We start from the raw sequence: 21,102 nt of genomic DNA, 5'->3' as shown, positions 1-21,102 counted from the left end.
TCTACACCAAAAATAGACTGTAAACTCTGTAATCCAGAAAAACTGGCTGTCAGGCTGTTGCGGTGCCAACCGGCCAAGAAGCACCTGAGTTAGATGGTTTGGATGTGCAGAGGAAGGAATACGGCCGAGAAGAATATTTGCAGGTGATGATGATGATGAACGGAGTAAAATAATTGAAATAAGGGATAAGTTAATTGTTGTAACCTTGTCTCAGCACTTTCCAGTTCTGTTTCTACGCTTCGGCTGCACCTTCACAGCGTGTTGCTGCCGTCGATCCCGTGTGCCGGGGTCGGGGGAGCCCCGGTACTCGCCGCTGGCTTACCGGCGGTGGCTGGCAGACACGGGGGGGGCGGCGAGCGCCGTTCTCACCGTCTGCCCGACGCCTGTTTTTCTGGGACATCTCTTTTTCTGGACCTTTGATACCGGACCGAGAATCGGAGCCAAGAGCCCGTCCCCGCCCCGGGAACGGCTTCGTGCTGCGGCTCCGCCTCCGCCCGGGAACCGGGGGCCGATCCCGCCGCCCGCCCCGCCCCGCCCGCAGTCCGCCCGCAGCATGGACCCGTACCCCAGCTTCCGCGGCCGCCGGGCCCTGGTGACCGGGGCCGGCAAAGGTGGCCGTGCGGCGGGACGGGGCGGGGGCATGGTGCCGGGGTGTGTGTGTGGGGGGGGGGATGTGCCGCCGGAGCCGGTGCCCGCCGGTGCCGGGTCTGACGCCGTCTCCCCGCAGGGATCGGTCGGGCCGTGGCGGTGGCGCTGAGCAAGGCCGGGGCCCGTGTGACCGCGCTGAGCCGCACCGCGGCGGACCTGGAGAGCCTCGTCCGAGAGGTACCGGCCGGGCCCGGCGCACCGGGACCCCCCGGGACACCACCCCCCCACCCCATCCCCGCCTCCCCGTGCCCGGGGACAGCCCCCCCCCGTCCCGTCCCGTCCTGTCCCGTCCCCGCCCGGCTGACCCCCGCCGGGTGTCATGTCCCGTCCGCAGTGCCCCGGCATCGAGCCGCTGTGCCTGGACCTGGCCGACTGGGACGCCACGGAGGCGGCGGTGGCGGCGGCGGGGCCCTTCGAGCTGCTGGTGAACAACGCGGCCGTGGCCGTGCTGCAGCCCTTCCTGGAAGTGACACGGGAGGCCCTGCAGCGGTGAGTGACCGGCCAGACAGAGGGACGGCCGGACACCGGCACAGCCGGACAGAGGGACAGCCAGGCACCGGCCACGCGCACCATTAGCAATGCCCAACAGTCACCTTCTCGACGGGCTGTTGGTTGTCGCTGCTTCTATCCCCTTTCTTCTCCCAAACTTTCTTCTCTTGTATTTTTTTCTTAACTCGCTTTCTTCTCTTGACTGTCTTTTAATGTTTTGCGTAACCGCCGCTTACCCCGTGACCCTCACGGGAAGCCAAGGAAAGGGCTGATGCTCCTCCGCGCTGTGACTGAGTAGCCAGAACCTGTGGTTTCACCTCTTTGGATGGTAGCCGGCCCACGCCATCAGCCCGCCCGGGAGAAGGGGGCTTTGTGCTGTTAGTCCGGCTCGGAGCTTCCAGCTTAGCCCAGCTCAGCCTCTGTTCCACTGAAAGGCAGCCGTGGGTACGACAGGTCAGTTAGAAGACAAATCCAGGTTAAGGGAGTTATAAAACTGTCATAGCGGGAAATTAAATTTGCTTACCGCAAGAACATGACCTCTTTTTTTTTTTTTTTTTTCCTCAAAAAGATCCGTAGTTGCAGGTGGGGGTGAGCGTTAGGACACGGGATATGGAGAGTCGAGGGGTGAAGCTTTGTCCTTGCATTAAGAATGGTTCTTGTGGGACCGTAATAAAGGATTCATTTGTGACCAGAATATAAAACGTACGGAGTCTACCAAGACCATTCTGCAGAACTAGAAGGTAAAACCTGACCAAGGAAGGACTTGGTGGCAAATGGAAGAAAAGCTGCTTCTACCCATCTCGCAGCAGGTTTATTTGCTCTCTTAAAGCCTTGGGAAGGGTTTGATTGACCTAAGAGTCGTCACTGGCTGAGGCCCAGGGCTCACTGTTTACACTTTAATAGAGGAACTACGTTACTCTGCTAAAGATCAGAGTCCCACCAGTGCTCCCCCAGCGTAACTTTTAAATTTGATTTATTTGTAGGTCTCTTGATGTGAATTTTGGGGCTGTGCTTCATGTTTCCCAGGTGAGGACGAACTGTCACCGCAGTTCTCTCCATGAACAGCGGTGACTGAGTTGTTCTGCACAGCGGGGACAAGTGTCCACTGTGGGGGCTAAAGGGGCTGTGACCCAAAGTTACCCTGACAGCAGCCCCTCCACTCGCTCTCTTGCTTTGACTCAACCCCTTGTAAGCGGGAGGCAGCGAGGACTTACTTCCTCTGGATGTTTTTGCTTTTTGGACTACCATAATGGCCCAGCAAGATTCCTACTGAACAAAATGATTCATTTCTCCTGTTACGATTCTGGCATCCCTGTGGCTTTTTTTCTTCCACTTCCCCAGATTGTTGCTCGGCAGATGATTGCCGGGGGGGTGCCAGGTGCCATTGTCAATGTCTCCAGCCAGGCGTCTCAGCGGGCTCTGCGGGACCACACCGTTTACTGTAAGTACGTCCAGCTTTAGCAGTGCCCCTCTCGTTTCTGATCAGCTGGAGACCCACAGCCACCCAGCTGCTGGCTGCCGGTACTTCTGTGTGCTCCACAGCCAGTGCGATGCACTTAAACGCCTCCTGTTTTCCCCCTTCTCTTGAAGGTTCCACAAAAAGTGCTCTGGATATGCTGAGCAAGGTAATGGCAATGGAGCTGGGACCTCACAAGGTAGGATTCTTTCCCAGAGAAAGAAAAGTATGAACTCTGAACCTGAGGGTTTCCTCTCGGAGCAGTCTGGTTAGATTGTTTGTTGCTCTTGGTCCCAGATTAGGGTGAACACTGTGAACCCCACAGTGGTTATGACCGACATGGGAAGAATTAACTGGAGCGACCCCCAGAAATCTGCTGCCATGATTAACCGGATCCCACTGGGAAAGTTTGCAGGTGAGTGGTGTAGATTTATCACCAGGCTGGGCTTTTCTGCTGGATCCAAGCCCTCCCCCTAATCGACATCACAGCCACTTGCTGCTTTTGTGGGGAAAGTCACAACTGCTGAGTGGCTGTGGCTGAATTCCCGAGGGATGTGATGAGCACAGGGTGAGAACCAGCCTTATCTCCCCTCTTCCACAGCCTTCTCATCTTAGGACAAGTGAAATACTCTGCTGTTCATAAATATGACTGGGAGGGGAGCATAGGTGCCTGCTGTGAACTAAGTGTCACCTGGTCACAAGGACTTTTTGATGGCCACCTCTCGGCCACACTCTCCCGTACAGTGCATCAAGCACCGTTTGGGGGCAGAGATATTTCCCGGCTCCAATTACATGTAGAGGTCAAAGACATAACTTTTGGGATGCTTATTTTTTTCTACTACAGTTTGAGGGGTGCATGGGATGTTCTCTGTGTTTGATTCCAGAGGTGGATGATGTGGTGAACAGCATTCTCTTCCTGCTGAGTGACAAGAGCGCTATGACAACTGGCAGCTCACTGATGGTTGATGGGGGATTTCTTGTCTCCTAAGATGACACCTGCATTTCATACCTGGCCTTAATTTTCCTACTAGTACCGCGTAGATGTAAACTGGATAGAAAACAATGACACAGACCCAGTCTTGCTGGAGAAGAGGGGCAGCGGGGCTGGAACCTGTATGAGAAGTGAGGCAGAAAATTACCTTTCGAAGGCTGCTATATAATAAAGCTCACATACGCCGTCATGGAGAATGTTTATTGCACCAAATAAGGTTTTATCTTGTCACTCTACATGATGATTAGAAATCGGACCTGTCTTTCTTCCAACCCTATTCCCCCCCCACAACCCTTCAGAAGCTCTCCCTGTTCCATCCAAATCCGTAGAGCCCGCCTGCACTCTCAGTGGGAAGGGAAAGAAGAAGTTAGCAGACTCCTCATTGCTTCCTTTGCCATCTTTAGTAGAAAAAAACAAAACAGAGGCAACAACCACAGCCCTGCTCTGCAGAGACTGGATTTGGGGGGGGGGGGGGGGGGGGAGGGGGAGGCCCTGCTGAAGACTGATGGGGGGAGCAGCACCACGCTGTCCTAGGGTGTGCACACACAAAAAGGCAAATACATGGATTGCACAGAGCTGTTTCACTCACTGAGTTTGGCTAGTACCCAATAAAGCACCTAATGATTAGTTCTTCAGCTTATACCTCATTTACTTCGCCCCCTTCCAGGGCTGGTTATGATTTAACAGTCTCAGGCACGTATCTGCTAGAGCACCAGTTTGTTAACTGTTAAGCCACAGAAGGCTGGGCAAGGAGACCCTACTGCTCTCCCAACTGCTCTTGTCATTCAGCACCGTTTGTATCCGCTCCCTCCCCGCTCCCACAAGGATCTTCACTGCCTGTTTCACCTGCAGGTTGAAACCAGGGCTTTCCAGGACAGGATGGATGTCTCAGCCCTTTCAGCATGGAGTTCAGGAGAGCCAAAACAGCCTGTTGCCCTGAGGAGCCACCTTGCCTTCCCCATTGTACCTCCCCTGGGGCCTGTACAGCCCCCAGCTAGTCTCCTGCCCCCGCTGCCCCTTCACATCAACACTGACGTTAAATCAAAGAGACATTTAAAAAACACTGACTTCGTACATGATGAAGGGCCCTACACATCCCAGCCCCCTCCAGAAACACCCAGCTAATATGCAATCTGTCAGAGGACGACAACATGCTGAGCCAGCACCCAGGCCACAGCCCTCAAAACACGGTGCACTTTTTGCCGGGCTTCTTCACAGGCGGCGGGCAGAGCACAGCCCGGATGGCTTCGTCAAACACCGTCTTCAAGCCCCGCTGCGTCAGGGCAGAGCACTCGAGGTACTTTACCGACCCTAGGGGAAAGAGAGCTCCAGCTCAACCACTCCAGTCCTGCCAGCACGTACTGTCCCTCACCCACTCCAGAACAAAGAGCTCAATACCACGGAGATCTGCCAGCACACGAGACTCACCGATCTCCCGAGCCATGGCCAAACCTTGGGGGTAGGTGATGGGGGCCAGCTTCTTATCACGTAACCTTTCAATGGTGTCCTTATCATCCCTCAAGTCCAGCTTGGTGCCCACCAGGATGATAGGTGTATTTGGGCAATGGTGTCGGACCTCAGGGTACCACTGAAACAGAGAGGCACGGTAAGAGAAGTAGCTATAGCAGGAGATGCAACCATGAGGATGCATCTATTACTAGGAACAAGGGTTTTACTACTATCTGACATGGTGGCAACTTCTGCCTACAGTAATAATGAAGGCACTGAGACATGGAATCATGACAGACAGTGCCAGCCAACTCTGCACACTGTGCTTCCCTTAAGTGCTTTTTAGCTTCTAGGACATCCCATATCTTACTTAAGATGCAGATTCAAAAAGGCAAAAAATTAGCCAAAGAAGTCATGAATAAAAAATAGGCCCCTCTTAAAACCGCAGACTATGTCCTTCCCTCATCAAAACATGACTTCTAGAAATTTTGGGCTGTAGGTGTGGTGCTGGATGGGGCAGGGGACTTCACTGGTTCCTCCCTTCCACTGTTTCACCCAGAAGGAGAATACTTTACCTTGGCTCTGACATTCTCAAAGGAGGCTGGACTCACAAGGGAGAAGCAGATCAAGAAAACATCCTGTGCGGAAACAAGAGGGTCAGCTGTGTAAAAGGAAAAAACTAGAGAGTATGGAGGGAGGGCGGAGAGGGATCTTATAGAGGACAACCTCCTCCCACAAGCAAGGACTGTGGCTCTAAGAAATTTTCCCCATTAAGGGTGCTAAACTAATTCAGAGAGGGAAGGAATGGACTTTGAGTGCATTACTTCATCTTCTTTTACAGCCACAAATACCATAACAATGCTGTGGGCTTCACCCATGGTAGGGGGTCACGCAGGAATTGCTACAGCCAGGGAAACACCACTAGTGCAGCCCAACAGCGACCCGTCCCACTGAGAGAAAACAGGAACATTGAACGTGGCTCGGCTGCACAGCAGCCCCATGCCATTCCTTTCACTCGAGCCTCCCCGTGGCACATGTAACTCTCCAATCACCATTACGAAGCAGGGACTAGAACAGGACAATCTCTTCGGAGAAATTCAGCTGTGATACTTCTACCAGAATTACAGCTACAGCTGCAGGAACTTGGATTTTCCTCAAAGGAGAGCCTGGCTGTCGTTGGGAGCCTCCCTGTCCCCAAGAGGGAGCAGTTACAAACCAGTCCCAGCCCAGACTCACCGTCTGTGGATAGGAAAGAGGCCGCAGTCGGTCATAATCCTCTTGCCCTGCTGTATCCCAGAGGCCTAGGTTCACTGGCTTTCCATCTACCATCACATTGGCAGAATAGTTATCAAACCTGCCGAGGAAAAGTCCCCATCAGTGACCCACACATCTCTCTATACAAAGTCCAAGGGGGCAGTGAATGAGAAGAGGACACTGCAACACAGTTCCAGTGGGGACACTCTGCCCTCTGTACACAGGCAGCCATACCACCGGCATCCTTCTCGGGCATTAGGTTCACAGTCTGATTTGGGACAGCCTACAGCCTTCTCCACACCTACAAAACCAACTTTTACAGGTGCATACAGAGCAAAAAGCAGCTGAAGGCCAGTACTCACACAGTGGGGATGTATTCTCCCGGAAAGGCATTCGTGGTGTAACTGATCAGCAAGCAGGTCTTCCCTACAGCTCTGCAGGGGTAAGAGTGACAAGCATAAAGAAGGGTACAGCAGGAAGCACTGTAAAACTCACCCTTTCCCCACCCAAAAAACCAGGTCAAGTAAAAAGTCATCATGTGAGAAAACAAACCTGTAGCAGGCTAGATTTCTCTAACTGTTGGGGACCAGGCCTGAAGTGACAATGTGCACTTGCCCGAGCACTTACCTGACCCTGCTCTCTCCCACTCCCTTTCCCCACCCATTCAGCCTCAGCAAAACACCAGGCAAAATATATTTGTTCCAGGAACCAAAAGAGAAGGAATAAATAGGGGTTCTCTACTGGGCTCAACGTATCCATAATAATCTAGCAAAACGGATAAACAGCGAGGTGAAAAAACGTGCAACAACACAGAATTATTCAAGCTCCTCAGATGCAGGAATTCAATGCCAACAACTACAGAGGGGAAAAATAATAAGCATCCATAAACAAAAATGAAGTTTTAAATTGACCACTGCCAGTTTGGAAACAGATTTTGGCACCAGTGCAGATCACTGAAATTATCAGCTCAGGGCTCTGCTGAAGGTGGAGGGATTGGTCAGCCTGGGGGTGGCAGGTTAAGGGTATGAGCTTTAGTTCACCTGTAGGAGAAGGAGAAAGCCTAGTTATAAGGAAAGAGGAGTATGAAGAGCACTAGGAGTGTAAACCACCTGTTTATCACTGCGAAAGTTGTAAACTGCAGAGAACCTTTCAGAGAAGCAGACTGTGACAGGGACTGCTGTCTCTGAGGTGCCTGAGTTGAAGCTGAAGAACCAACAGAGACGAGTCTCCTCTACCCAATTGTGTAACTGGAGGGACATGAGGAAACTCTTCAGGAGTAAGCGAAAGAGCCCAGGGGAGCTGCAGTCCTGCACCAGGATGACACAAAGCACAGCGAGAAACACTACAGTAAAGCACTCAGCTCTTCCCTGGGGTCCCCTCACTTGGAGAACGGGGAGGTTTGTGAGGCCCTTCCTCACAAACAGGTCCTACAGTGACCCGCCGGACCTTCCTCCTTAACCATGGCCTCTCTTCCACCAAACAGGGAAGTCACATAATTCACAGCAAAAACACATATCTATGATTCAAGTGTTTTGGTACCCGAATTCATTTAGTCTCTGCGCTGTCGATTTGGTCTTAAAGCAAAACACCAGACTCGCAAGCCTTCAGCCAAAGCCCCTTTCCGACACGCTGTGCTCCCCATCGTTGCTCTCCCCTCTGCAGTAAGGTGGTTTTGGTGGGTGTCTCTTTCTCCTCCTCCCTTCTTTGGCCCCCACAGGCTGGAACCGGGGAGGCCTCGCTCCAAATATGCATTTGAGGGGGTGGCATGAATGGGAAGGTGAGAAAACCAGTCCCCGCCTAAGACCAGTTCACGTTTAGTTCTCCGTACCTCAGCTCTGGGCTCGCTGTAGCGATCAGAAAAGCAAAGAGGAATTATGAGGTAAAATATGCAGGCCAAGCTCGGAAAAGTTATGAAGCACCATAAATCTCCCGCATGCCTGCATCTTGCATACAGATGTGTTCTCAGAAAAAAAGGCATACAGCGAAAGCCTAAAGAAAAAAGCAAGAAGGATGACGAGAGGCACATGGTGAAATTAGGACCAGCAACGTATTTCACCTTAGAACGCAAACAACAAAAGGAGATAGGAGAGAAACCTGCGAACATCAAGATTTTTAGGGTGGACTTTGCGATGAATCACACTGGTATGATGAAAATTACCAAAACGCTGGCACCCAGTAACATAAAGAGGAGACGGGGGTAAAGCCCGGGAAAAGAAGGTGTTTGTGTTCCAGGAGCACGGCCCTGGATGCGGAGCCGAAGGGTGTGAAGAGACGGAGACCCGAACTGATGAGGGGGAGCACTGGGCCGGGCCGCGGCGCCGGCGAGGCCCCGATCTCCGGCCGGGCGCCCGCTGGGCCTGGCCCCGACGCCGGGCAGGCCCCGGCTCCTCGCCCGCCAACCTCTCCCTGCCGAGGGGACTCGGCCGCCCGGGCCACCGCGGGTCCAGCCTCGCCGAGCGCCGCCCCACCCCGGCCGGGCCCCGCGGCGCGCCGGGCCAGGCCTCTCCGCCCGCCGCCGCGCCGCCCGCTGGCGGAGCCGGCTCCCCCGGGCCGCGGGGCGGGGCCGCGCCGGGCCCTCCCGCCCCTCCCCCGGCGCCGCCGCCGCCGGTCCCGCGCTGTGCAGGGCGGCGGAGGCCGCGTCCGCCGCGCACTCACCCGTCGCCCACCACCACACACTTGATCGCCTGCATCTGCCCGCGATGGCGGCGCCGCCGCGACTCCGCCGCAGTGACAGCCCGCGCGCCGGGCGGGGCGGGGCGGGGCCGCCCGAGCCGAGCCGAAACTAGCCGAGCGCGGCCGAGAACAGCCGAGCCAGCGCCGGGGGCGGGCCGAACGCCGCGCCGGCCCCGCCCCCCGCCGCGCTCTCCCGGTGCCATCGGGTCCCCGCCGCACCGTCCCCGAAGGGCAGGTTACCGAGGGGCCGCCCGCAGAGAGCGCGGCCGGTGCCGCTCAGAACCTGGCGGAGGCCGGTTCCCTGTTCAAGGAAGAAGCTTGAGGCCTGGTCGCGCCGCAGCTGCGGATTTCACCCTCATCTGCCCAGAGCTGCTGAGGAACAAAGATGCAGCAGCAAAAATCCTGCATAAAGATGAATTTTGGTTTCCTTCACCTCTCCCGGTACTGCCAGGGACAGAGATGGCTCACGTAGTAGTACCATATCAAAACAAGGGGTTTTGCTTTCCCCTGACCCACCCAGCCCTCTCCTCTCCCCAGGGCAGAGGTTCTCAGCTTCTTTGATTTTACCTCGGGTTAGGACCAAAATCTGTAGCCGTACTTAGCTCTAGCACCCGGAGCAGCCTTTTAGCTCCAGGACAGACTCCCAGGATCAGCCTCTCCCTCCACACCAAGCAAACACCCAGCTTGTCACTGCCCGTGTTATGGCAAAATGAAAAACTCTTTTATTAGAAAAAGCAGGGCAAAACCCAATATGAAAAATCACAAACCAACCACTCCACACAGAAAGTTTCGTTTTCCAGTCGCCTCTTCAAATAGGTACCGCAAGTTCATTTCTCCCACCACAGACTCACAGGGAAACTCACAGGAGGCTCTGTCCTGACAGAAATCTCCGTTTTCTCCCAATTCAGACCATCACATCCCTTCCCCTTCTCCGTGCCACACGAGGAACGGAGCTGCCAGGAAAAGGAAGCACCTTCTCCCCTCCTTTGTGCTCTGAGAAGCAGCAAGTCTGAAGCATCGCTCCTCCGAAAACAGCACTGGGAGCCAGGGCCCCGAGGAGCCAGCAGGACAGTTTTGCCATTTGTCACAGCGGAATGAAATCCTCTTGCATTTTGGCCACCAGAACTCCAGCCAAGGGCTGCAGCTCACAGGGAGGAAGCACCGACGCTGCCCCTGACACCCCACCCCCTTTCCGTGCCAGTCGCTGTTGTCGGGGCTTGAACCACGGCCAAAGCCCAGGAGTCCAACCAGGGTATGGACAGACACCGCACAGCAGCGTCCCCCCAGGCAGAGCTGTTTCTATATATAAGGAATGCACATTTACTGCCCATCACCACAGCCAGAGCCATGGAGGGGCAGGAGAACCCCTGCTTCCACCGATGAGCACTGGGTGTAACACCACAGGGGTTAGACCTGGTGTTTCCAGCAGCCTCGGGACCCCAAGAGCGAATTCCACGGCTCACACCTACTGTTGCCCATCACTTATCGTGTTTCACCGCGGACAGCCCTGCCATCCTAATGAACGCTTCAGAATGACCACTGCCCAGGGACATACAAACCCACCCCCCCAGTAACAACAGGGGGGTGCCGACAGACAGGTGCTGTGTAAAAGGACACAGAAACTACTTCAAACGCTGCAGCGGTGCAGGGGCAGGGCTCCACATCACGAACTCAGAGCCGCGAGGCTGCGTCCCAGCCCTGGATGGTTGTTTCCTCCTCTCCTTTATGCAGCCGGGAGCAAGGTTTCTGAAGAGCGACAGCGATTTTCTGTGTTTGCAAGCCTTTGTGTCACCCCACCACGACAAAACTGTCCCACTTAGAAAGAACGGGCTGTACCTGAGTTGCTCACCCTCTTCCTGACAGCAGGTACCTGGGTTCTTTAAGCCATGCTCTCATTTCCGAGAACTGCGGGTTCCCAAGGGGGAGCCCTGCACATACGCCATGATGGCATTCTGCAAGAAACTCGCTCGCTGGGCCTCTTCTTCCCTCATCCTGGAGATGTCAGCCTCTTTCATTCTCAGCTTCTCCAGCAGCATGGAGATTTCACTTTCTTTGTCCAGCAGCGCCTCGCGGTGATTACTTGATAGGGCTGTGAAAGAAGAGCAGCATTAGTGAAGCAAATCAGTGTGTCCCTAGAGTAACCAGGAACAACACGTTATGGGTATGGCCAAAGGCAATGGACGCAGGATGATCAACAGGCACACGGGAAAAGCTGCACGAGACAACATCAGAGGTTTTGCACAGACAAGATGTTACACTTCACTCTGCAGGAAATGCAAACATTTTGCTTGCTGTGCAGCTTCGGGTAGTTATCTGAGTCTTGGTCTCTATAAAATGAGGACAAGAATCCCTGCAGATACATGAGGGTGGAGGGTACAATCCATGGCTGTACACGCAAGCCTACGAAGCATGAAAGGACCCATCACCTTTCAGCTGTCTCTCCAGGGCTGCAATCTTCTCTCTCAGCCCTTCCTGTGCTGTGCGCTCAGCCTGCAGGTGTCCAATCTGCTCCTGCAACTCCACTTTCACTTTATTCACCTCCGTCACTTTCTCCTCTTCTTTACTGTTCAGGTCCTGACACATAAAAACAAATCCATGAGTAACCAAACAACTTCAGCAACCTGGTTCTGCCCCTGCGGTGACCATGTCTCTGCTCCAGTCCAAGTTACCTGCTGGAGTTGCTCCAGCCGCCTCCTGAGCCCATCAGCGTGCAGGCTCAACTGACTGGCTTTGGCCTGGGCATCAGCAACCATTTGTTTCTGCTTAAGGCAGCAGTTCTGAGCTTCATCCCGAGACTCAGTCATCAGCCGCAGCTTCTCTTCTAGGTGTTCCAGTCGTTGCTGCTGTAAGACACAAAGGAAAATGAAAATACATCAATCCCCTTCTATTCCTGCGAAGGGATTCTCCCCTTTTTGTTCCCAACACAGTGAACCCTTGGTTGAGTCATTGGCATGGAAGAACCAGCACAGGACTTAGCATATAACAGACACAGCACTTCCCCCCTTGCCTTCAGGAGTGAATCCGAGCTGCTTTCTGCTGCTAGGGAAAACAGCTGCTGCAAAAACTTTCTGCTGCAAAGCCCAGCTCACTCACGGGGAAGCAGAGGCCTGTCCTTGGCAGCAGCACTGATGCCACCCCTGATGTTCACAACTAATGTTCTGTCTTCATGTCCTCCACATCCCCAGTGGCTCTGAAATGCCGCTAAGTGCAGCCAAGCAACGGCTGCATCCCTCCACCAACACACATGGCAGCCCTCATGTGTCTGTAACTCAGTAAAGCATTTTCTTTTGTGATGTTACATAGAAGTCAACATTCTAATAGTTTTGGTGTATTTTCCTCATCCTTTGTCCTTTTTCACAGGGTGGTGACTTCATTGTCATTTTCATTACGATGACTTTTTTTTATCCAGCAGCAGCAGCCACCTGGAGAAATTCCTCTCAGTCCAGAGAATCAGGAGCAGCCCATGGAAGCTGCTGTTAAACAGAAGGATCAACATCTGGCTGTTAGCTTCAAAAGCTGGCAACTTAAATGAAATCTGCTTCATGACAATATCCACAGCAACCCTGTTACTGCTGAAAAGCAGAGAGCAGGTGAGCATAGTGGTTACATTCTGGAGACAATTAAAAACAGACTTTTCGGGACTCCTTCATCAGAAATCACACTATTTAGAGGCCAGTGAAACCCGGAGCGAGGAGTTACGCAGCAGTTCCCTGAGACAAAAAACTTCAGCAGCCAAATCCATTCCTTCGCACAGAGGCAGAGCTCAGGGACAGGTCCCGTCCTCACCTCCTCCAGCCGTGCCTGGCTCCGGACCTTCATCAACTCCTCCTCTGCCTGCCCTCGCTCGGTGAGTGCAGCTGCTTTGACTTGGCTCAGCTCCTGCCACAAAAACATGGAAGATCGTTCCAGAAAAAGCTGCATCACTGCAGTGCTGATGAGAAAACAGCAGCTTCCAGGGGCAGGCCACAACGTGACACGGCGGTCTCTCACTCAGGGGCAGGGAAAACAAACCCAGAACACATACCTTTTCTCACCCTGAGATTGCCACCTAAATTCAATGAGAATTTCAGTGACATGGGGGCAAAGAATGGGTGAAGCTTTCCAAAGACAGGGGAATAGGAGAGGGCAGCACTGGATCTAGCTGGGGAAACAGACAAGGAGAAATACGCTACACTGCTTGGGACCACATGGGAAACCCGTGAAGTCAAATCCTGGGAAGAATCTAACCATGTTCAACGGAAACTTTATTTTTGTTCCATCAGAATCTAGAAGTTTCTTCTTGAAACCTTCTCATTCCCTAGTCAAAAGCAGTAAAAATTATTTTAGCTGATAAACTACTGCTTTCTGTTCTTCCCTACAGCATGTGACAATCTTTACACAGGTCAGCAACCGAAGACTCCACAAAGCTCCCCTGAGAGCCTGCTCCTGCCACCACCACCCGAGCACTCCAACGCACCTGGAGCATCCTTCCTCACCTCCTCCAGCGCTATCCTGATGGCCTCCAGCCTCTGGATCCTGTCCTGCATGGAGCGTTCACTGGCCTCGATGTGCTGTGCCATATGATCCACCTGCAAAGCAGCAGAAACCACGTCAGCAAGTGCCAGAAAACCTCTCCTATCTCCAGGGACAGCAGCACGGGCACTCGGCATGAGAAAGAACATCCTCTCATTGACCCACCTGCGACTAAAGCAAAACTCTTGCCTCTCTCAGAGCTCCACTAGGAAACTGTAACATAGATAGAATCTGCCCTCTAGAAACACCCGAGATTGATCTTCTAGTTGTAATGTGGCTAAAATCCTCCTGGCCTTTATCTTTTTCTTCCAAGATTTCAAAGTCTTCAGAAAAATCTATTGGTATGATTTTATTTTTGAGAGATTTCACACCTCAATAAACATTCCAAAGAGAGTTGGCCACAGCCTCTTGTCCTGGCCACACTCGGACAGAATCCCCTGAAACACAAGGAACCAGCAAACCGAACCCCACTAAAGGACTGGTTGTCTATAGCATGTGTGTCTCAATTTCCTCCATTAGCGCATCTTTTTTTCAGTGAGCATGACCAGACTGCTAATTCATGGCATGACTGACACACGGGCCAGCCTCAAGCCTCTTCTGTGGAATCACACACCTCTCTGGTCCATACTCTTGCAAGCTACAAAATCTTACCAGCTGGTAGAATGTCTTGTGATCTCTTCAGCTAGGCTTTGCTTCTAGAAACGGCCTATTATTCCCACAGTAAGTCCACTAACTTTTAAACTTGTGTAAGAGCAGCTGACAGCCAACTATGGCCTCCAGTGGCACCTGTAGATGCTGCATCACCAAAGAGATGCTGCAGAAGCCCCATTCTTACCTCTTTTAACCGAAGGGATTCCACGTCTTCGAGGCTTTGTTTAAATCTCCTCTTCTCCATTTCCAGGCGTTCTGCAGATTAAAAGCAGGCATAGGACAGGGAACTGCTGGAGAGGGTACAGCAGAGGGCTGCGAAGATGATGAGGGGCCTGGAGCATCTCTCTTATGAGGAGAGGCTGAGGGACTTGGGTCTGTTTAGTCTGGAGAAGAGAAGACTGAGGGGGGAATCCGATCAATGCCTATAAATACTTAAAGGGTGGGTGTCAAGAGGATGGGACCAGTCTTTTCTCAGTGGTGTCCAGGGACAGGACAAGAGGGAACAGGCACAAACTTGACCACAAGAAGTTCCATCTAAACATGAGGAGGAACTTCTTCACTTTGAGGGTGGCAGAGCCCCGGAACAGGCTGCCCAGAGAGGTGGTGGAGTCTCCATCTCTGGAGACATCCAAACCCCATCTGGACGTGTTCCTGTGCAACCTGCTCTGGGTGACCCTGCTCTGGCAGGGGGTTGGACTAGATGATCTCCAGAGGTCCCTTCCAACCCCACGTGGTTCTGAGATATCCCAAATACGGCATTCCTGCTACACAGGGTATATTTATTTATACTCTATCAGAAACTCTTCCACCTTTCCCCTTGGCAGCCTCGCACTGCTGACCCAGGAGCAGTAATCCATAGGTGTCCACAAGCTGTTTCTCACTCACCCTCAGCCTGCGCAGCCCGCAGCTTCAGCTCTGCCGTTGTGTTCGTCAAGTCTTGTTTCACCTGGAATAGCTGATCCTGCTGAACTTTGCACTTCTTCTCCAGCTCATCCACCTACAAGGGAATTACCACCACAAAGGATTTTTTTTTTTTTTTTCAGATTAGCAGAGAAAGTTGGCTGTACAGAACAATCAGCAGAGACATGGACAGGGATCAGAGGGTGTACGTACAGAGCAGAAGTGAACAATGCCCAAGTCCCACTTCTCAGCCTTGGACTTGATTTCCTACCTGGTTTCTCAGAAGCAGATTTTTATCACTGGCAGCAGACAAGTCACGCAAAAGCTTGTCTTCTCGATCAGCACATTCCTACAAACAGAATCAAAATTAAGAGCCTGTACCCGCCTTAGTTCTTGCACTGCCAACCTCCTCCAACCAACTAAATCCAACCCACCCCACAAACACCGCAGCTCCTCTCCACACCTACCACTCACCTATCTAATTTACACAAGAATTTTTGCCAAGGCAGCTGTGGTTAAACCACCAAAAACCACACTTGCCTGTCCCATCCAGCACCCCCCAAATCTACACCAACAGGTACAACCTGGAACCCAGCTCTCAAACCCCACTAGGACGTATCCAGCCCACCTGCTTTTGCTGCTGGAGCTCTGCGAAGTGGCGCTCGGCCATGCTGGTCTGCTCCTGTTTGGTGGCATTCAGCAGCTCCCCCAAACCGTGCACCTTCTGCTCAGAGAGCGCCAGGGCAGCCTCAGTCATCTGCAGCCTACACAGAGAAACACCTTCCACCGTCTCTTCTAAGGGAGACACTTCCATGAGCTCTCTATGCCACATGGTACAGGACATTAACACACGTTTGGCAGGGGATGAAATCAGGACAGCAAAAAATGAGGCACTTTTTGCCCCTGAGAAAAGGTCACCACTTTATCCTCATCGGAGGCGCAGCAGCCTCCGCAAAACAGCGAGTGACCTGGGACTTCTCAGAGCCTGGAGTTCTGCTGCCCCATCACTTTCTCCCTGTTGTCTGCCAGGAGCTGCTTTCCCTGCCCGGGCCAGTCCAGGGTTCACCCTCTCCCACAGGAGGACGAAGCTGGCTATTTTATACCACTGCAAAGTTGTCTAAAATGAGGGATAGAACTTTAAACACAGGCAGCAAAAGCACCTTCTTGCTCTGTACATGAGGGACACGTCCACACTGAGGCACGGCGTAACCAAAGCACCTTTGCCTGACAGAACTGGAGCTCGTCAGTGTTTGCCTCTGTCTGTGCATATGGCTCTACACAACCTAACACCTCGGGGCAGCTCCACCTCATTGTCCCCGAGCACACAACCTCCCCAGCCAGGTTCCTCTGTATCTGAGTGGTTCTCAGAGGACAAGGCCAACTGCCAGGGGAAGTTACAGACTCTTGCCAGGCTGTAAACTGTGCGAGGAATATTCCCCCATCCCCACAATCCTTTTTTTTCCTTTTCCCCCCTCTGTAATCCACTTGCTCTTATACCAATGCACTGTAATTTTACTTAAAAGCAAGCTAAATATCTAGCGTGTCAAACCAAAAGGCCTGATCTGACCACAATTTCTGGATGTTATTACTGTAGAACTAACAAAATAGTAAGTCAGCCCCTCTACAAGATTATTCCCCCTTCTTAAAAGCTCTGCTCAGGGCTGCCTGTGCAGCACAGAGCACTGGGAAGGCTCAGGTTTTCCTCCTTCATACTTGGCTTTCAGTGAATTCATAATGGAGTGCTGCTCATCCAACGCTTCCTGCAGCTGGGTGACTCGTGCTGCAGACATCCTGCAAAAAAAAAAACAGTGGGTAATATCTGCCAGGAAATGGAGAAGGCCCGATTCTGCTATCAAAGAGCAGAAAGCACTCAGAAATTCAACTCACCTGCCACTCCTGGCTATTTCTTCTCTCTGCTTGTCTATAGTATCCATCAAATCCAAGAACTGTGAACAAGGCAAAGAGCTATAAGAAAATTTTCCATCATGTTTGAGAAGTTGTGGCAGTCTGGTGAAGTTCCCACTGACAGGAAAAGGGCAAGCAACAAATCCAGGCTGGGCAGAGAACGGATGGAGAGCAGCCCTGAGGAGAAGGACTTGGGGGCGAAAAGCTGGCTGAAAATTCTTTACTGTGAGGGCAGTGAGACACTGGAACAGGTTGCCCAGAGAAGCTGTGGCTGCCCCATCCCTGGAGGGGTTCAAGGCCAGGTTGGAGGGGGCTTGGAGCAACCTGGTCTGGTGGGAGGTGTCCCTACCCAGGGCAGGGGGGAGGAACTAGATGGTCTTCAAGGTCCCTTCCAGCCCAAACCACTCTGTGATTCTAAAATAAACTGCATCAGCTTGAAGCGTTTACATTTCTCATCCTTTTCTTCCTAGTGACAGCTGAAACGGGTCAAGCCACGCTATTGAAAGAAGCAAACTGGAGGTTTGACAGGTTGATTAGCACATCTGACTGAGGTCACCAGTTATGGGGGCTCTGCACCATTATGTGTCAGAAAGAAAACAGACTCGTATTTCTAGGTTTTCACCACTTGGAAAATATCAAGCCAGTTGCAACAGAAAGTGGGTGAAAGCATGAATATGGGTGGGAAAAAAAAAAAAAAAAAATCACCAAAACTCCTCCAGAATCCAGAGTGAGTATGTTCAGCAGGGCACGTGTCCATACCCAGGCTGTCACGGATTTGATTCCTGAGCAACGCAGCTCAGAGGAAGGACCCAATGTACCAAACCATGCTGTGTGCCCACCCATAAAGATGCACGTGCAAATTCAGGTGCACAATAATCCTGTCACTGAGTGTTTCATGGGGATACTGAAGGAAAGCACGGGATTCCAGCTGCCCCGCTCAAACTGCCAACACATAAGACTGCTGACCTGCTTGGTCTTCTCATCCTTCAGACTCATAACCTCCTTGCTGAGTATGTAGGTTCGGTTCTGGGTCTCGTTCAGGATAGCCTGACGGTCTTGGTTGTGATTCATGGCTTGTTCTGATGCAGAGAGAGAGAGGAGGAGAGCAGGCATGTTTCTAAAGCAACAGAATAGCAAGTATCGCTGGAAGAGATAGCCCTCGGGATGACATCTGGCTGTGAGAAGCATCAGGGCAGTAGAGAAACCGCTCTCGCCTTACAGACATAAGGTGGGGAGGAATCGATGGGGTAATCAACACTCCAGCCAGAGGAGAGCTGGTCGACTCCACCGTGGGCAGGACAACGGCAAAGGACACGCTGCATTAGCCATACCCAAACTCAGCTACTCTGAGGGAAACTGGAGCCCCAAGTTCTCCCACACTCACATGGCACAGTAATCTCTGATTCAACCCAAATAATTTTTTGCCTCTTGCTGGTAAAAGTGACAGCTCTGACCTGACCAGCCCTCATTAAAGGACAAGAAGAAGCGACACAGAGCACTGTGTCAATGCTGTCGAGAAAGGGAGCGGAGGAGGGATAGTTCTCTTCTGGAGCAGCGAGCGCCCTGTATCCCTCAAGCGCTGAAAGGGGAAAGGAGTTACTGCTGCTTTCCCGTGCAACGAGTAATACTTACCCACGGCCTTCAGGATGTCACTAGGAACGTTGTTCCCAGCCAGCTCCAGCCTCTTCAGTGTCCTGTTGCTGTGCAGGCAGTTCAGCAAAGCTCGGCCACCCAGAAGCCCAATATTATTCCAACGCAGATCTACACAGAAAGCAAACTTTGACCCCAGTAGTCACACACCTGCTGAACGATGCACGCGTACGTGCACGCGTACATGTCAGCGGGCAAAGAACTGGACACTCTTACCCAGCTCCTGAAGACTGGCGTTTTGTTTCAGTGCCATGGCCAGCTCTCCGGCCCCTTGGTGGTTGATCTGGTTATTGCGCAGATCCAGCCGCTGGAGAACGTTGTTTGCTCCCAGCCCTTGGCAGAAAAAGGAGAAGCCCTCCTCCCACACTCCAAGGCTGTTCCATTCCAAGATTAGGCTAGGAAAAATCAGACAGGATTGGAGTTTGTGGACTAAACAGACAGTTGCAAGAGCTTGAATGACACCTGGATGGTGGTAGCCATTTGGACGCCCAGGTCTCCTGACAGGAACCCATTTTTATAAAGCAGGATGCTGCCAGGGCCACGCATCCTCAGAAAGGGCACCTCCAGTTCTCATTCCCTCAAAAAATTGTACTTGACATTCCTCCTACCCCAACAAAGAACACCCTCAACCCTTTTCTAATGTTGTGCTCCATCTGGCAGGAATAGCAGAAAGAGAGGTAGATACAATTTTTTTACCTCCTGATGGATTTGTTCTGCCTAAGAAGTTTTCCCAAAGCCTCAGCTCCCACGGTTCGCAGGTTATTTCCCTGAAACAGAAGTCCCAGGTGATCAGGAGGCTACAACCCAGCTATGCCACCAAACGCCACCAGGTGCAGCCCAGCTGTAATAACCATTTCAGTCTGTCAAAGATGGTCTGAGAAACACTTGTTCCACTTATCAATCAGCTTTCCAGAAAATTAAGGACCCCAGGAGGAACACCAGATACATTCACCGTTACTCTTGCGAGGCATTGTGACCAAGAGGCTCAGAAAAATCACAGGATAGCACAGGATCAGCAAAGCCCACGATGGGACGGAAAACGCCGATTCTAGATAAGCAGAACCATTTCAACACGCTTCATTAAGAAAGGCTTGGCTAGCACCAACACAAGTGAGAAAGAAAGGTGTGACACAGCATAGGACTGTGGATCGAAGGCAGTAGCTGCGTGCCAGAGGAACACAGACAGAAAGTCACTCTCACGGCAGAGCAATCACCACGTCTGAAAGTGGACGCTTAGTTCCGAGCCCCAGGCGAGCTGAAAGACACTGGCAAGCCAGAAAAAACTCTACAGAAGTGCAAGTCAAAGAACTAGTAGCTCATTGATTAATACAGAAACTCGAAGAAAAGCCTACGTATGCCTCATGGCACCAAGCAGCAGCTGACAAAAAGATATCCAGCAATAACTTCCTATCAAAACCGAGTAACTGAATAAAAATGGACAAAGATGAGCTGCAAAGCAACTCTGGAAAGTCGTGATGTGGTGTTAGGGAGGCAAGGCCAGAGCCCTTGAGAACAGGAACCTTACAGAGGTACACATCTCGTGGAACAACCCTGCACCAGGACCGTCTGTTTCTAACTGATTAAAGCTTGTGCTGCTATTTCCTTCTCCGCCTCTTTGTCTTAACTTCATTTGAACAGACTCACCTTCAAATCTAAAGATTTGACTGCGGTGTTGGAGCAAAGACCATGCAACAGAAGCTTTACACCTGGGTAGAAAGAATAAAAAAAGACGGTTGTTTATTTCATACGGGTGACCCTCTGCCTGAGCCGGAAGAGAAAGCGTCCTTTCAAACCGCCGGGCTACGATAGAACACTTCATAAGCGGCCACCGCTGCAGGAAAGCGAGAGCCTGAATAGTCAGGGCAGGAGATTTTTTTAATGTATCCTCAGGGGAAGAGGCTGAGAGGCCTCAGATGTACCCTCAGAGGGCAGAGAACTGCTCGTCTCACCCTGGGTGCCTTCTAACGCAGCTCCGAGGGCAGCGTCCGGAGAGGCCGCACAGACGGGACGCTTCCTGGCTTAATGAGCCCCCGCCGGTTTAATAAACCCTCACCGGCTTAATGAACCCCCACCGGCTTAATGAGCCCCCACTCACGCAGCAGGGACCGAGTAGAGCCTCATCCCACCTCCCACAGGATTCCCCCCGTCGGTGCTCGCTGCCTTTACGGTCCGACACACCCCTCCTCCCCCCGGTATCAGCAGCCGCCAACCGTCCCGGCCGCTCCGGGCCAGCACCGCCGCCTCCACCCGCGTTCCCTCCGACCCCGGGCCCCCGGCCCCGCGCCCAACCTTCCTCGCTGAGGCCGCAGTCACCGAGCGCCACCTCGGCGAAGGCCGCGGCGCCGGGCAGCAGCCGCCCGAGCGCGCCGCAGGTCTCCAGCGAGAGCCCCAGCGCCGTCAGGTCCAATCGGGAACGGCCCGGCGGCCCGGTGGGGTCCCGCAGCCGGCGCAGCACCGAGCCCTGCGGCGCCGGGCAAAGCCGCGCGTAGCCCCGCCGGAACTCCTCCATGGCCGCGCGGGGCGC

The 21,102-nt window shown here is 52.8% G+C and overlaps 3 protein-coding genes across 4 annotated transcripts; 1 reads left to right on the top strand and 2 right to left on the bottom strand.

Moving 5' to 3' along the window:
- Positions 1 to 548: 548 nt before the first annotated feature.
- On the top strand, positions 549 to 4,204 carry DCXR (dicarbonyl and L-xylulose reductase). The gene is made up of 8 exons (XM_074159987.1): positions 549 to 611; positions 728 to 825; positions 983 to 1,137; positions 2,121 to 2,163; positions 2,479 to 2,578; positions 2,728 to 2,792; positions 2,891 to 3,008; positions 3,478 to 4,204. Exons 1-8 carry the CDS (start codon positions 554 to 556, stop codon positions 3,579 to 3,581), a joined length of 741 nt encoding a protein of 246 aa, XP_074016088.1. The 5' UTR covers positions 549 to 553; the 3' UTR covers positions 3,582 to 4,204.
- On the bottom strand, positions 3,766 to 11,688 carry RAC3 (Rac family small GTPase 3). 2 transcript variants are annotated; one of them, XM_074159989.1, is made up of 7 exons: positions 11,673 to 11,688; positions 8,943 to 8,985; positions 6,650 to 6,721; positions 6,270 to 6,387; positions 5,609 to 5,671; positions 5,013 to 5,172; positions 3,771 to 4,895 (listed from the first exon to the last, which is right to left on the bottom strand). In XM_074159989.1, exons 2-7 carry the CDS (start codon positions 8,975 to 8,977, stop codon positions 4,765 to 4,767), a joined length of 579 nt encoding a protein of 192 aa, XP_074016090.1. In that variant the 5' UTR covers positions 8,978 to 8,985; positions 11,673 to 11,688; the 3' UTR covers positions 3,771 to 4,764. The 2 variants fall into 2 exon arrangements, with proteins under 2 accessions (XP_074016089.1, XP_074016090.1); XM_074159988.1 differs by lacking the exon at positions 11,673 to 11,688 and having other exon boundaries at positions 3,766 to 4,895; positions 8,943 to 9,129.
- On the bottom strand, positions 10,797 to 21,087 carry LRRC45 (leucine rich repeat containing 45). Its single transcript, XM_074159986.1, has 17 exons — positions 20,868 to 21,087; positions 20,223 to 20,284; positions 19,275 to 19,345; positions 18,795 to 18,973; positions 18,561 to 18,689; positions 17,895 to 18,007; positions 16,911 to 16,969; positions 16,737 to 16,814; positions 15,652 to 15,787; positions 15,295 to 15,372; positions 15,009 to 15,120; positions 14,308 to 14,378; positions 13,436 to 13,528; positions 12,747 to 12,839; positions 11,630 to 11,803; positions 11,387 to 11,534; positions 10,797 to 11,049 (listed from the first exon to the last, which is right to left on the bottom strand). Exons 1-17 carry the CDS (start codon positions 21,085 to 21,087, stop codon positions 10,853 to 10,855), a joined length of 2,013 nt encoding a protein of 670 aa, XP_074016087.1. The 3' UTR covers positions 10,797 to 10,852.
- Positions 21,088 to 21,102: the final 15 nt, after the last annotated feature.

The sequence above is a fragment of the Numenius arquata genome, chromosome 17 (assembly GCF_964106895.1).
Source record: "Numenius arquata chromosome 17, bNumArq3.hap1.1, whole genome shotgun sequence".
NCBI classification, from domain to species: Eukaryota; Metazoa; Chordata; class Aves; order Charadriiformes; family Scolopacidae; genus Numenius; species Numenius arquata.
This window is presented reverse-complemented; position numbering and strand designations above follow the sequence as displayed.